At 40.3% G+C, this 15,357-nt stretch overlaps 1 protein-coding gene across 1 annotated transcript in view; it reads right to left on the reverse strand.

Moving 5' to 3' along the window:
• Positions 1-14,068, reverse strand: part of pcloa (piccolo presynaptic cytomatrix protein a) — a 44,719-nt gene extending 30,651 nt beyond the window's left edge. Inside the window, exons 1-3 of the mRNA XM_056747816.1 lie at positions 13,731-14,068; positions 11,296-12,232; positions 8,951-10,039 (exon numbers count right to left, since the gene is read on the reverse strand). Of these exons, the coding sequence (XP_056603794.1) occupies positions 8,951-10,039; positions 11,296-12,232; positions 13,731-13,912 (2,208 nt within the window). The 5' untranslated portion in view covers positions 13,913-14,068. The remainder of the gene's footprint in view (positions 1-8,950; positions 10,040-11,295; positions 12,233-13,730) is intronic.
• Between the last annotated feature and the right edge of the window lie 1,289 nt (positions 14,069-15,357).

The raw sequence follows: 15,357 nt of genomic DNA on the forward strand, positions 1-15,357 counted from the left end.
CATTCTTTGAGCATTTTTATGTTACGTCCATAATGCAAAATGTCACATCCATAACGTTGGAATTGCCCAAATATTGTTTATATGTTTCTTACTTGCTAATGGTATTTAAAGCATTGAGATTTAAAACAGGGAAAATGTTTTAAATAATAAAAACATATTTGCACTAAAGTCAGTAATGCTCTCCAAATTACATAATGCATCAGATAAATTCTTCATAATGATGTGTGCCATCACATTTGACTAAATGTTAAATGCTCTCTCCTTTGTAAGTGGATAAAACCGCCTTCTAATAAAAAAATGCAAATTTAAATGTAATTACAATGCAGCATGCAAATAAGACACATTTATAATTCAAAAGCAATAAAAACAAGTTACTAAAAAGCAACAAAGGTGCATGTGCAAAATGAAATTTTGTTATCAGATGTGGAACATTTTGACATAGAACAAAAATGCATCTGTTTGACTTGAAGGACATAGAATTGCAACATCAATTCTGAGTCATTTTCTTCAATCTCTGGCAAATAACAAAATCCACCCCTGCATGACAAAGCTTGAGCACTCATGTGCCAAATGCATTTGGTTTACTAGCCAAACTGAGGTGTTAAATCCAACAGCCTGAGAGTTGGAGAGATTGTAACTTATGCGAAATAACTAGAACTTAGTCAGTTACATGATTTGAGTCTCAGGCTATAACAAGTGCTTGTCTTCGGCCGCTCGTTCTTTCATATTTGCAGAGTCAGCAGACGGGGAAAACAGACACGGCTACATAAAGCTCTTTTATGAGTGCTCATATATAATATAAAGTCAGACATTTTCAAAGCGTCTCAGGGGAAATTCTTTAAACAGAGTCCCCATTTTTGGGCACGTTAATTTAGCACACAAACCTGCATCCTCTTGAAATGCCCATAACCCAGATGCAAATTGAATATAGCACCGTTTCATTTGGGTGTGACTGCATTGTGGTCTGATTTGCATAATTCCTTTAGCAGATCGGATGATCAAACAATGCAGGACGAGCAAATAAACACTGTCAGTAGGTACAGCTAAATCCTGAACAGACAAATGATTGCGCCTGAGATTTATTAAAGATTATTTACAAGCTAAGATGTACAGTACAAAACGCATCAAAATGCTTCAAAGCAATGTCTCTTCCACACTCGCCGTGTTTGTAAATAGCACCCGAGGCTCATTTTGGATACAAAGTGAGTCATGGGCTGTGCAAACAATAGTCTTCTCTAAGGATGTGTGTTCTAGAAACAAATACAATTTACCGCTAATGCCACCAGAGTCTGTAATTTTGGCATTCATGTCCGTCGTCCAAGTTGGTTCTAACTATCCTAAATTGAGGAGTAATTGCAAATGGGATTCACTTTTATTTATGCGTAAAAAACACTTACATGCTGTACATGTTACGCACAAAAGCATGAATGAGTAGTGAATGAGAACTGCTATCCTTAAGTGGACAGTATTTACAGAGATCAAACTCTCATTTTCAATGTGATGCCCCATTCAGAAAGATTTTCACTGGCTTCCTCTTTCTATGACACTAGAAATCGTAAAGTCAACCCTACATAACTGAAGGAAACCATCTACTCGCAACTCAAATCAAAACAAGGCTGTATAGCAATGTATGCGACTGTCCTTGAAAATTCTCAACCAATTTGGTGTGAGAGCACAGGATAGGTGGGTTTACAGTCTCAATGTGCTAAATCTGTCAATAAAGGTGCGATACAGAGCTAAAATTGTTTAAGTCCACAAAGACTACATTATTTTGCAAATGCAATCCACTACCTTGCAAAAATTAATTGCTACAAATAGTTCCTGCCAAAATGCTTACTACTGTTATAACTTTACAGGAGCACAATATGTTAGTATGGAACCACCATCTGTAGAGATCTTTTATTTTGAATGATCAAAATACCATTATCAAATTGTAGTAGAAGCAATAACACTTCAAGTGGCCTCAAAAATGGATTTGAAACCTTTGGAACACAATAATTGTAATAAAATATATTATGGCCCAAATACGTTTACATTTCAAAATGATACACATGTTGTTCAAAAACAAATGTATTTGTACACTTTCTGGTTAGTGGAACATGCCATTAGATAATATGATTCACCACACCTTTGGTAAGTATAAAAGGTCATCTGTGTGAACACGCACAAAAACTGAGTACCACTATTGACCTTAAGAAGCTGGGAAGAGTAGTTGCAAGATGTGAAAGCTAACAAAGTGTAAAAAGAAAATTTCTGAGAAAAGGTCAAGCATCTGCAGACTGTTATCTACTCCAATAACATTTATGGACTTCCAAGTACACCTTACTTGTCCAAATACTTTTAGGGGTCACTGTTCACATTTTTTGTTATACAATTTATTGATTTTTAAGGACTAATAAAGCCAATATTATGCTACATATTTTGTGGATTTTACATAATACCTATTCTCTACATTAAATTTGGATCAAAACCTATGCGTTTTCACTCATTTGTACGTCTATTGTAAAAAAAACTTTTTTTTTCTGAATCAATGACCTTTCCTCAGATTTCCTCCTCTCAGATCTAATATCATCTCCACCTCCTCTCTGAATCTCAACTCTTTATTTCTCTCCTCCTCTCACATCCGCCACCCTCGTCCTCTCCTTATTATCTAGCTGCAGTAGGTCTGTGTGGGGCTGAGACTTCCTGTAAGTCTGTGTATTGGCACCATACTGACTCCCTGGTGCTGCTTGCTTGGCTCAAATGTACCACTAAACGTACAAAACAGAAGCTGAGACACTTGGCTTAGAAACCTCCTTTGTAGTTTTGAGGTCATTTATAGGCTGGTCAGCTATATTTTGCTTAGCCATGAGCAACTTTTTGACCAATAAAATGTTGGAAGGTCAATGTCCTTTGCCCCTAATAGCATGTGTAGCAGACTAGCAATAAGCAAGCAGAATGTTATGATCTCCGACATAAACTGACACAAATAAAACAAATCATGTTTGTATTCGTGCTCACATCGACAGGAATACCTGTAAGACCTGAAATAAAAGAAAATACAAATGTATTTCACAGTCATAAAAATATATGTAAACGTTTTTTAAAATAGCTTGATTTAAATAAAAGGGAGCCTAGTCAATATTCAATTTTTATTATTTGATCAAAAATTTTAAAATAGAATAAAATAAAATAAAGTGTGATGTTCAGTATGTAGTGCAACTTAAAGTGGTTTATAATACATGTAAATATATAATATATCTCTGTCTCACACAAACACACACACACCTTTGCCACATCTAAGAATATGACTGCTTCAAAACATCAGGGAAAGTATAGAATGTAGTGGTTGCTGCAGGAGTGTTTCTGGCTTAAAAGACAGGCTTTTGAGCTCAAAGGAAAAATGCACACACATCCACACCAATAAAAGCTCGCTGCCACAAAGAGAACCATCTCCTGTAATGCAGCCTGCAGACATTTTTGGCTCTGCCTCTACCACTTTGGCTATTTCTGAGTCAATGCATCAGAGACTACTGAGAAGCGGCTTTGTCTGCAAAACAGACAAACCAAAGAAAAGTCTATAAGCCATAAGTTAGCATTCCCATTCATCTCAATGGAAGTTTCTCCATTTGTGCCAAATCTGTCGCCATTTTTTTCGGCACGGTTTCAGCCAATCATGTGACCAATCATCTACAGTTTGCAAAACGACTGACTGATGGCAGAAAATAAAGAAAATGGTTTGTTATGGACATTCTCCATTGTATTGACTGACTTCAATGGAGAAAGATGCTATGAAGAACCAGATGGTGAAGATACGGCATCTACCAGCATGACGATAAGAAGACGATGCCAACCAGCCAAACCATGACCCAGTGAGATAGACAAACAGACCGCAGACAGGATGGACAAAACATACACTTCAATTAAATTCAAATGATCGTACCTGGTAGAAATTACAAATACAAAGACGAGGACAAAATGCAGAACAAATGAGCAGACCATTATGCAAGCGGGCAATTGGACAGGTAGTCCTGTCGATGAAGAGAGCCAGAGGTATCAATGATAATATTAAAAAATGCTGTCTAGCAATCAGAAAGCAGTTCAAGATAAACACAGCAAACATCATAATCAAACAGACAGGTGGACAGATCTCCATGGCGATGGAAGGCACACAGCACGTCTTTACTCTGTACACATATAAAGTGATCAGACAGATTGGGAGGCAGCGGCGTAACTATGGGAACAGAACACACATACTGAGGACGATATGAGCACTTCATCAAGATGGATTGTCAGTTTTATGCTGAAATATTACGGATCATTTCCCTTCAGGGGAAGACGTTTAATTTTTCAGCCAAAATGTACACATACTGCCAAAAAGGTGTTTCTTTAGAAGACATAAGCAACACTGGGCCCAACCAAGTCCGCAAGATCTTCATGTTTGAGTTTTTTTAACACAGCACAAACATTTTAACAAAATATACCCAACATTTATACCTGATTTAAAATGTTAAATGGCTATCTTTAAAATTGAATTATACATGTAAGATTAAACAGAAAAGTTAAACTGGAAGTCCGTCTGAACCAGTGTTAATGTTTTGCGAAGTCCTTGAGACAGAACGCCTAAATTAACATTGCAAAGTTTTGATAGTGCCATAGACTTTCGCCCTTTCCTCAAAATCAACCTTATTATAGGCTCAACATATTAAGTTGTGATAACATATTAAGTTGTGACAATATTAAACACAAAATGCGATTGAGCCTGCACTACACTGATAGGGAGACAATAAAACAGAATAAAGCCAAACTCTGATTCAGGGAGGTGGTGGATTATGTGAAATCCGAGTTCTGTTCTGAGGGAGGCCAAGCAATGCTGTATTTGACCCGGAGGCAGATATTCTGAGGATGGGGGAGTCAGCTAAATGTATCAGGCAACTGGAGTGGGAGGTGGATGGGTCATAGTGGGAGTGAGAATGTGGGCGTAACCCTAGAGAATAGAGACATGACACGACCAGATACAGAGTCTGCATCATGTAAGCAAAAAACATGGAAGTGAAATCAAAACCTTTGTATTATCATTGTGCGAGTGGATTTTTTGGGCTGTTACTGTATGCATGGAATGAGCAGATTATGTTTTGAGGAGAGAGCACACTTTAGGGAGTTACGACACATCAGGTGGCCGGTAAGTGACTCAAAGCCTGAGGCAGATGGCCAACCAAAAAAACCAAGCGTGTGAAATCTAATCCATGGTCCAGTTCTCTGTGGGACTGCTGTGAAACTGTCAGCGCGGTGCCACATGGAAAAAGCGTCACACCTGATTTGTCCAACAACGGTTTTCTCATTAGCCAAAAGAGAAAAGGTTACATCTGATTGGTTAACAGGGTGTTGCGCAACCAAGAGCAGCCTTGCCAATGACGAGTTCCGTACAGTAAAAACATTCTGATGACTGAATGGGAATACGGAGCAAAGACCATTCAAGAAAAGTCTCTACACTTGGCAGCAATATTTGCATTGCCTCTGGGCAGCTTTGTCAGTCATACAAGACTAAGTCCTATATGGGTTAAGGCTCATTACTTGTGAAAATGTGAAACGACAGGCAGCACATTTTTCGAAAAGCAAGGCCATACAAAAAACAAAAGATTTTGAATTGCTGGTCAAACTGTTCCTGTAAGCATTGATTCACAGATTGTAATGCCTGGGGAGAATTTCAAACCTCTAAATAACGAACAGCGAGGAAAGGCGAGAATTGAATAGGAATGAAGAAAATGACTTTTTCAGAGAAAAGGGATAAAATGGGAGTTATGGGAGATAATAATTCAAGTCATAAATCCATGGAGAGAGAACAAACGAGGTGGTGATACACCACAACAAGGAATAAACTGCACTCGGGTTAAGTGGAAAAACCCCATGGAGAAGCTGCGTTGCTACTGCTGAGACAGAAGAAAGAAAACAGAGAAGATAATCTTAGAAAGTGTTATAATAAAACTAAGTAAATATTGAACGATTTCAAGATATGGCTCTCAAATGGCCTACGGACAAAAACTCAGCTGTTCTCCTTTACATCCTGTTAGCAAAAAAAGATTACTACACACAAACGCGTACTCAAAGATGCACACTCGCATGGACGCTTGTCCCATGTTGTCACGGCAGCACACGCGGCCTTGAAAGCTAGCAGTCTGAGGGACTAAATCTATCTCCAGTGAGGATGTTCTTCAAGTGGACGGACTTTAGCACGGTTCCTGACAACACAATGGTGTATAGCCCTTAGTTTTGTTGATCGGACCCATCTAACCTTTAAACAGTTTGCAACAAAGGCACACAGTCAAAACAGTAGACATCAACAATAGCAAAAGAGGCTGTTCTGAGAAGAAATGACAGGATTTCCAGTCGGGACGAGTGGGTGGTACATGCCGCAGGTTGCAGCCAATGTGCAGATTTTTGGAGCTGACAGATTTAAAAGAAAATCACATTGTATGATGTGCAGAGAGCTAGTTGCGCGATTTCATTTAGATGGAGGACATTAAACATGTTTGGTGTTCTGTGCCAAATTTAGTTTGAATCTCATAATCTAAGTCATAAAGTATAACCACTAGAAATCGTGTGAACTCACAAAACTCCAAACAAGCCTAAAACATGAGAATGTTTTTTATGCAAGCCTGTTTTTTCCTACCAACTTTTAAATGTCCATGCATCAGAAATAATAGCCATTTACAAAGTCTTGCAGTGTAATCCAGTCTTTAAGTCATTATACTATCAAGGAATCAAGTGTCTCAGTCCAAGATGGTGGACACAATGATCCCACTTGAGTTAAGTCATTGGCTGTACCATGTGAGATGAAAACAGACTCGCATGCTCACGCTAATCTGAAATAGACTAACTGGATTACAGACAGCAAGCACAAGCAACCTGGTGTAGCAGCCCATTATGAAACACACTAGGTGTTACACGTGAAGTGACATGAGTTCCATCAAATGTTGTGGTGCATGGGGCAGCAATGATCAGCTTAGCCCAACTCTTTCATTCATAGACAAACATGAGGCGAAGCAAGAAGCTTTGAAGAATCGTGTAATTAGCCAAAAGTTAATCTCTCGCATGGAACATCATATATACACTCACCTAAAGGATTATAGGAACACCTGTTCAATTTCTCATTAATACAATTATGGTGGTGGTGTAATGGTGTGGGGGATGTTTTCTTCGCACACTTTAGGCCCCTCAGTGCCAATTGGGCATTGTTTAAATGCCACGGCCTACCTGAGCATTGTTTCTGACCATGTCCATCCCTTTATGACCACCATGTACCCATCCTCTGATGGCTACTTCCTGCAGGATAATGCACCATGTCACAATGCTCAAATCATTTCAAATTGGTTTCTTGAACATGACAATGAGTTCACTGTACTAAAATGGCCCCCACAGTCACCATATGTCAACCCAATAGAGCATCTTTGGGATGTGGTGGAACGGGAGCTTCGTGCATTCCACAAATCTCCATAAACTGCAAGATGCTATCCTATCAATATGGGCCAACATTTCTAAAGAATGCTTTCAGCACCTTGTTGAATCAATGCCACAAAGAATTAAGGCAGTTCTGAATGCGAAAGGGGGTCAAACACAGTATTAGTATGGTGTTCCTAATAATCCTTTAGGTGAGTGTATATTAGTGCTGGCCAACGTTCATTTTTAAAACGCACTAGTCGCATGATTTTCTGTGATTAATTGCGATTAATCGCATAGTTAAGCGTAAAATTTAATAATTAATCCAAAAGTAATGCTATATGAACAAAAGTGCAATAAGATTTGGTTTGCAAACACTTTAAACAAAAAAAAACAAGTAAATAAACATATATATTAGGGGTGCACCAATATGTACATTTTGGCTGATAACGATACCCTATAGTTCTTTAACATTGGAAGCCGATAACCAATATATTTGCCGATATACATTCTCTAAATATTAATCTAAATTTTCTAACTGAAACAAAAGCCAACTGCTTTAATTTGAAAACATTTACTATAAATACATAAAGTGTTCATAATAGCCACAAGTCAAACAGGTCTCAAGACAGAAAGCATTCAGACAGCAGTCTGATTCAGAAAATATGCGTTTGTTCTCATTATTATAAGAAAATTCCTATACAAACGAATAAATCCATGCATAAAGGGTTATAATGGGACCACCCAAATTTAGTGATTTCTTTCTAAGTGATTTATTTTTGTATCGTCTGTGAGACTTCCTAGAGTTGTTCTAGATTTCTAATGATGATAATGACATCGTAAAGATACACAGATTTAGAAATGCATAGAAGTACTGAGGCTTGATACAACTCTATGGCAGATGTTGCTTTGTGTGTCTCTCGCTGTACTCTGTCGGGGAAGACCACTTTATGTCCCTCAGGAAACAATTATTAGCTCTTAGTCACACAGGCAGTTAACCTCAGTATACAGACTAATGATGATGTTAAATTTCTATTCATTTTAAACTAGAAGAAAAAGCAGAACAAGAAGGAACATAATATATCAAATTTTAGTAAAAATTAAAGTAACAAAAATCCAAGGCATGTATTCTTTAGCGAAACATCTGCAAAACCCCTTGCAATGATTTTTGGCTTTTCTTTTCCAGTGTCTGTACACGTCATTTCAATGTGAAAGAAGTAATTCATTACTGATTCATAGCATTTAAACAAAGTTTCTCACTCCAATTTTCGTTTCTACCTCCCTACCTTCCGTGTTCATTAAATAGCAAATGCTAATTTCCAAACAGAAAGCAGCCAGCTGGTGAGTCATCTGAGATGGGACCATGAGCCTCTCCCCTGTACTCATCACTCACACACAAACTCAGTCTCCAGAAGCCTCTAAGAACAGTACAGAGGAGATGTAACGGGCAGGATTTGATTTACGACCCTGTAAACTAACAATTTGCAGGTTTCAATCCCCATTAGCATAGAGGCATTCTCATTGAATTTCTTACCTCTGACAGATGTGGAGTGGGGTTAAATCCACACAGGTTGCACACAATCTTCTGGCACGCTGTACAGGTGCTGTAGTTGGGCGACTCTACTGATTCCACATTCAGCTGTGCTTTACAGAGCGGACAGCAGAACTGGGCATCAGAGCCTGAGACTTGAGTCAAAGGCTCCTCTGCTTTCGTTGATTTTGAAGATGTGTCTGGCGATTCTTTTCCCTCAGCAGCTGCAGGTTTTGGAGATGCTGGGTCTTTGGAATAAGCGGGTGGAGTTTCGGGTGGTGAGTCTGAGCCTGAGTCGGGGGGAGATCCAGGTGGGGATTCTGCACCGGACCCAACGGGGGAATCAGGGGGCGATCCTGGAGGAGATACAGGAGGAGACTTTGGTTCCTCCCCAGTGATGAGATTGGTGGCAGAGCTCAGGATGGACGAGCCAAAACCAAACATTTTTCCAGACACACTTTCAGATGACTGAGATGATGGTGGAGGCTTTGCCGTCTCTGTGAGCCCGGTAAACCCACTAAAAAGTTTCCCAGTGACCGACTCACTGGCCTGAGCTGTGGAGGCACCCTGAGGTTTGGATGCTCCACCGAAACCCCCAAAGAGTTTACCTGTGACTGATTCTGTGGCCTGATTACCTGCGGAAGGTTTTGTTACCTCTGTCAAACTCCCAAGACCAAACCCACCAAAAAAGCCCCCTCCGTCTTGTTTTGGGGTCGTTTTTGCAGGAGAAGGCTGCGGACTACCCTTTGTGCTTTGTACAGGTTTTTGAAGCGGAGGTGGCTGTCCACGCTTGGCCCCGTGTGGGCCAGGCTGGGGTCCCGGTGATGCCTGTTGAACCGCTGGTCCAGATTTTGGGGTTGCTGGAGGTGTAGATCCTTTCCCTGTGTCAGCAATACTCTGTTGTTTGGTTAGCATTGGGGGCTTCTTCCCTGGCTCACCCTTGGAAGGTGATTCAGACAGTGACTCTTTCCTTTGAGGGGAGGGAGGAGCTGAGCCCGGCTTGGGGGGCTGTTTCATCGTGGGAGGTCCAGGGGGCTCCATGCCACCCACTGCCCGCTGCATCTGACAGTTTAGACACAACCATTCCTTACCCTGTAAGAACAACATCACATATAAGTCATGCATCACAGAAACACATAATATTAGTTATGATTTATATTATACACATAATACACAAGTCATTACAAATATCTCAAAATGCTTCATGTTGGCGATTCTTCAGTTAGGGGCAAAACTGCAAAAAATGTAAGGTCTAATTATGTTTTACTGTATATACGTTTACAAATGTAAACAAATGTGCTATCCTGTCATATAATTTATAAAAATAAATGAAAAAACTTGTGAACCTACAGTATGATATTATAACTATGACTGTTTTTTTGTAGTTTTTTGGGTGGGATTTCAACGCTTTTAAAAAGTATAAAACTCTGTGCAGTAGCCAAGCCTGGAAACTTATTATTTCAATATGCTTGGAAAAATCAATAAAGAGTAATTAAAGAGATGCAGTAAAAACCCAGATTACACTCTACCCTGCAAAACCAAAATCATTTTCATAACTTTTAAATCCTTCAGTGTATACATCCCATATATCCCATATACAGTGTAACACTGAAGAAAAAACATCTAGACGAAGAAGCACAAATAACAAATAAATAATTATTTGCTGTGAACTTCCTGTTATTAAAAGCATTCATCACCGTTGGATAAAATTGCAATAACAACAGATTGACATTGTGAGCTACTTTATGGCTTAAATACTGGAATTTTGGTGCCCTTTTAGTGTATTGGGTTTAATTATGGTTGATTTACTTTCTACATCTATGAGCTTTAATCAAGGTAAGCTTTGCTGACTCTCAACACAGTGAAAAAAAATATGTTTCTGATGTGGGATGTTAGTGAACTCGATAAATGTCTGCCCTCTGCGGCAATACTTTCTCCAAATTTCAGAATGAGAGGAAACTACTGGAGGCTGTGTCTCAAGCAAAACCAATAAAAGGTTATTAACAAAACCCAGAATGGCTTTAAAACATCTTAATAGACAGATTTTAAATTTAGTTAGCAAGTCTTCCATTTTTAGTCCGATGGGATGTTTTGCTTTTTTCTTATTTCTCATTTGTTTTTATTTCCTCCAGAACTCTTGAACAAAAAAGTGATGAAAATGTATATTTGTCATAGCATTTGCAGTGATTGGAGAGATATAAAGAGCTGTGAAACATTTGTCTGAAAAGGAGAATCTTCTTTATATAAAAATAACTGTCATTTCATATCATTCTTAAAATGAATATCTGGACCATGCGCCTTCAGAAAGACAAGTGTAAGAACTATTAGTGATGACATATCTCTCTTACCTCAGAGTCTGGGGGACTGAATCCGCACAGGCTGCACACCTGCTGTTTGCATTGAGTGCAGGTGTTGTAGTTGGGTGGCTGGTCCTTGGCCTGCACATTCAGTTGTGTAGACTTACAAAGAGGACACATTGTCCCGCCAACTTTCCCCTGGACAGGCCCAGTTTTACCAGGTCCTTGTGTTTGAGTCCCTGGACCAGGTTTAACCTGCTGCTGAGATCCAAGTCCACTGGGTTTTCCTGGCCCCACTGTACCAGGTTTACCCGGCCCTTGTTGCTGATGTCCAGGCCCTCCAGGTTTAGGCCCTTGCTGTTGAGGTCCCGGCCCACCAGGTTTAGGCCCTTGCTGTTGAAGTCCCGGCCCACCAGGTTTAGGCCCTTGCTGTTGAGGTCCCGGCCCACCAGGTTTAGGCCCTTGCTGTTGAGGTCCCTGTCCACCAGGTTTAGGCCCTTGCTGTTGAGGTCCCTGTGCACCAGGTTTATGCCCTTGGTGTTGAGGTCCCTGTCCACCTGGTTTATGCTCTTGCTGTTCGGGACCAGGACCACCAGGCTTGCCTTGCTGAAGTGGCTTACCCCCTTGCTGTGGAGGACCCTTCCCGGCCCCAACCTGTGGACCAGGAGGCTTTCCATCCTTCTTGGATGCCCCATTCTCCTCATCATCCCCAAAGAGGCTAAATTTTGGGATGGTGGCAGAGGAGACCGCAGAAGAGACAGCACTTAGGGGATTGGCCCCACTCAGGAAGCCAGATGAAAACATGCCGGTTCGTGGGTGTTCTGGGTCTTTGGGCTCCTGGCGAAAACGTGATTCAAGGAGACTGAGAGAGGAGGGGCTCCGTCCAGGCTTTGGCTTTGGAGGCGGGCCCTCTCCAAATGCATCTACAGTCCGACTCTTACTGAGACCCGATGGGCCTCGGGTTCCACTAGCTTGAGTCTCTGGTGGTCTGTGGAGTAAACAGACATAGGGTTAATGTTTTAGTCAACCTAAGAAAAAAATCTCCATTGCACTTTTTACAGATAAATCAACCCAATTTAATTGTGCATTGCTACTCTGGATAAATTCCCAAAATAAGAGGCAAGGCAGACAAAGTTATCACGCAATCAATCAATAACTTAAAATTAAAAACAAATTTTATGTAAATCTTAAAAGACAACATGGCGAAAGCATTAATCAAACAAGCAACACACATATCCTCAATCTGATAACATATGCATTTTATTATAGCTGTCAACACCAGCTGATACATTTGACTACAGCAATAAATCGATTCAGACACATCACTAGTCCAAGGATTAATTTCAGCACAACAAACTCTAAACAGTTAATGCATGCAGTGGGTGTTATTTTACATTACTGTAAGTGTTCTGTATCATTTAACCTTTCAAAGAAGACCGTCACTTAATGTCGCAAAATACGTCTACCGAGTGTCGCTTTTCAGCACCGCGGAGATTTTCAGCACCACGGACAGCGAACAAATGCATTTTAATCGCATAAAATGGTCGGTCCTCGTTCTCAGGTGTAATCCTACACACGCAAGCCCACTTAAATAACCAAAGCATCAATGAGTACGATGGCATCTGTGCTTGTTATGCTATATATAGTCATATTAATATTTATACGCCCTTCCCCCATTTGCGCTTGGGTAATAATAACAAATTTACGCGTATGCAACTTGAAAGACACGATACAATTAGCTTTCAAATAGGCTCTGCTTATATTTTATGAAAGGGAATGTCGGTCGCGTGCTTTCACTGGATTTAATGTTCACACACTTGTTTAAAGGCTTGTTATTTTCAGGCAGCGCTCATGACATCACCTACACAGCCCATAGGAGGAAGATGGAGTGTGCATGGAAAACGCAATGGGTTAGTACAACACAGATCTGGATGCAAAGATGACGGATATGTAGCCGAGGGAACGAGAATCACTCATATTTTTAACAAGAAATCTACACTGCAGGCCATTTGATTCCTGCACATAACCTTGGAGTATTGTGGACGGAGAAATAATCAAGTAGCAATTTCAAGACAACAACATTGAGGAAATGCAATATGCACATCCACTGACCCTCCATAATAAATGTAATCCCCCCTCAATATGGACATTACGCATAGCTTCAATATAGAAGTGCAGGCAAGTGTTTACATTTGGAAGTACTATTTAATCAATCTGCAAAACTGGACTGCATTTCATCTGCTATTAAACGATGGTTCACACACAGCCGATCCACGCTCTCGATTACAATTGCGTGCGTGAATGGGTGTGATCCTTCTTTTGCATCGGTACGGCTGTCGTGATGTGCCATCCTGCAATGCCCCGATCACAACACACCTCTTTCAGCACAAGAACGAGCGCTCGGGCACTGAATGGATGGACATTATTATTACTGCATTCATTTATAAAACGCTGTTTTGCGCGCACCCCTACGCGCTTCAACTTGCCTGGACTGCGCTTTGGCCATTGCGGCCACGAGCTGCTTCCTCTCCTCCTCGGACAGACTGCTTAGGTCTGCCTCCACCCCTGAGGGCATCTGGATGAAGCCACCCTTCCCATCGGGTGCGAGTCCCGCGGGTAATCCAGCAAGCGCGCCGTCGCCACCTTCCGCGCTCCCTTCATTCCCCATGATCGAGCCCCTTCTCTTCACCCCAGCTAATTACGCTGCGATTTGGGTCTTAATGTCCGGATTAAGGCGACGGTCTCCGTGTCCGCGGTTGTTTTTAACGCTTGTCATTTTATTCCTCCATTTTAGTCGATGGTCTTTTTGGTGAAAAAGCGCATCCCGAGCGTAGAGCCTCTCTGTGCGGGTCTCTGTCTATAGTTGTACGCCTGCCTCCTCCATCCAACGCGCATGCCCCGCCCCTCACAGGTGATCGTAAGACGTCGCCGTTAAAAAAAGAATTAAAGGGGCAAACCGCCTTGAAATTAACAAATCTAATAATAACCCTATTTATTCGGCCTTCAAAGGTATAGCTAATAAAGTCAACTCAATAAGACCAAATGTGTTTGTTACATGGTTACAAAATGTTGTGTAATGTTACATTGCAACTTACCACGTTACACACATTCCCTTAAGTATACTTGCTGAAAGTAAATAACAACTATTACCAAATTATAATGACTCAAATGCAATAATATAAATTACATTGGTTTTAATGGACACTTAAATGGGCTCTTTGGGTCTCTCTATAGATCACAGGTGTCAAACTGCAGCTCTGCAAAGTTTAGCTCGAACCCTAATTTCAAACACACCTGATTCAGCTAATCAACATCTTCAGGATTACTAGAAACATCCAAACATGTGTGGTGTATAGCTGGTTGGAGCTAAACTGTGAAGTTTGACACCCCTGCTCTAGATAACGTGTTGGCTTTTAATGGTGGGATGTCATCTTGGAGATTGTAACTAAAACATTTACCATAAATAGAATAAGACCCATAACAATACTTAAGATTTTTTTCATATTTTAAGGAAAACATTAATTATAATACTATATCAACTGGTAATGCATGGTAAGGATTCCTGGATTTTATTCTGGCTCACACTTTTGGTCCACAAAAAATATTTAAAATCTTTGCTATACGGTCACTTCTAGAGAAGTTCCTTCCTTTTCAAGGCTTTAAAATGGTATAAATATTATACAATTTATGTTACATGTCCTATATAAAATAAAAGTAATTGTAGTTTAAAACTTAAAACAGCTTTTTTTAGTCCGGTTTTGTGTTTTAGAGCATCAAACCTGCCGATAGGTTTAGTCATCAAACCACTGCCTACAACGCACCCGCACACATCCATTGACAGACTCAGTCTGTGCGTATGTCTCCTGCTGAATAGGAGTCGTTAGTCACTGCATCAATATGTTCCATAAGACATCAATGTGTTATTGGCTCATCATAGCGTTGCCAAGGGCTATATAAGACAGAAGGAGACTCTTCATGGATTTTAACAGCAGCAGTTTGGGAGGACACACTGTTCCCAATGCACTGCAAACTGTTGTCAATCCAAAAAAAATCAACATCAGATGGTATAGAACCTTATTGTTTATGCCTCACAAAGAAAAATCATTTGGAAAT

Source organism: Triplophysa dalaica, chromosome 5, assembly GCF_015846415.1.
Source record: "Triplophysa dalaica isolate WHDGS20190420 chromosome 5, ASM1584641v1, whole genome shotgun sequence".
NCBI lineage: Eukaryota > Metazoa > Chordata > Actinopteri > Cypriniformes > Nemacheilidae > Triplophysa > Triplophysa dalaica.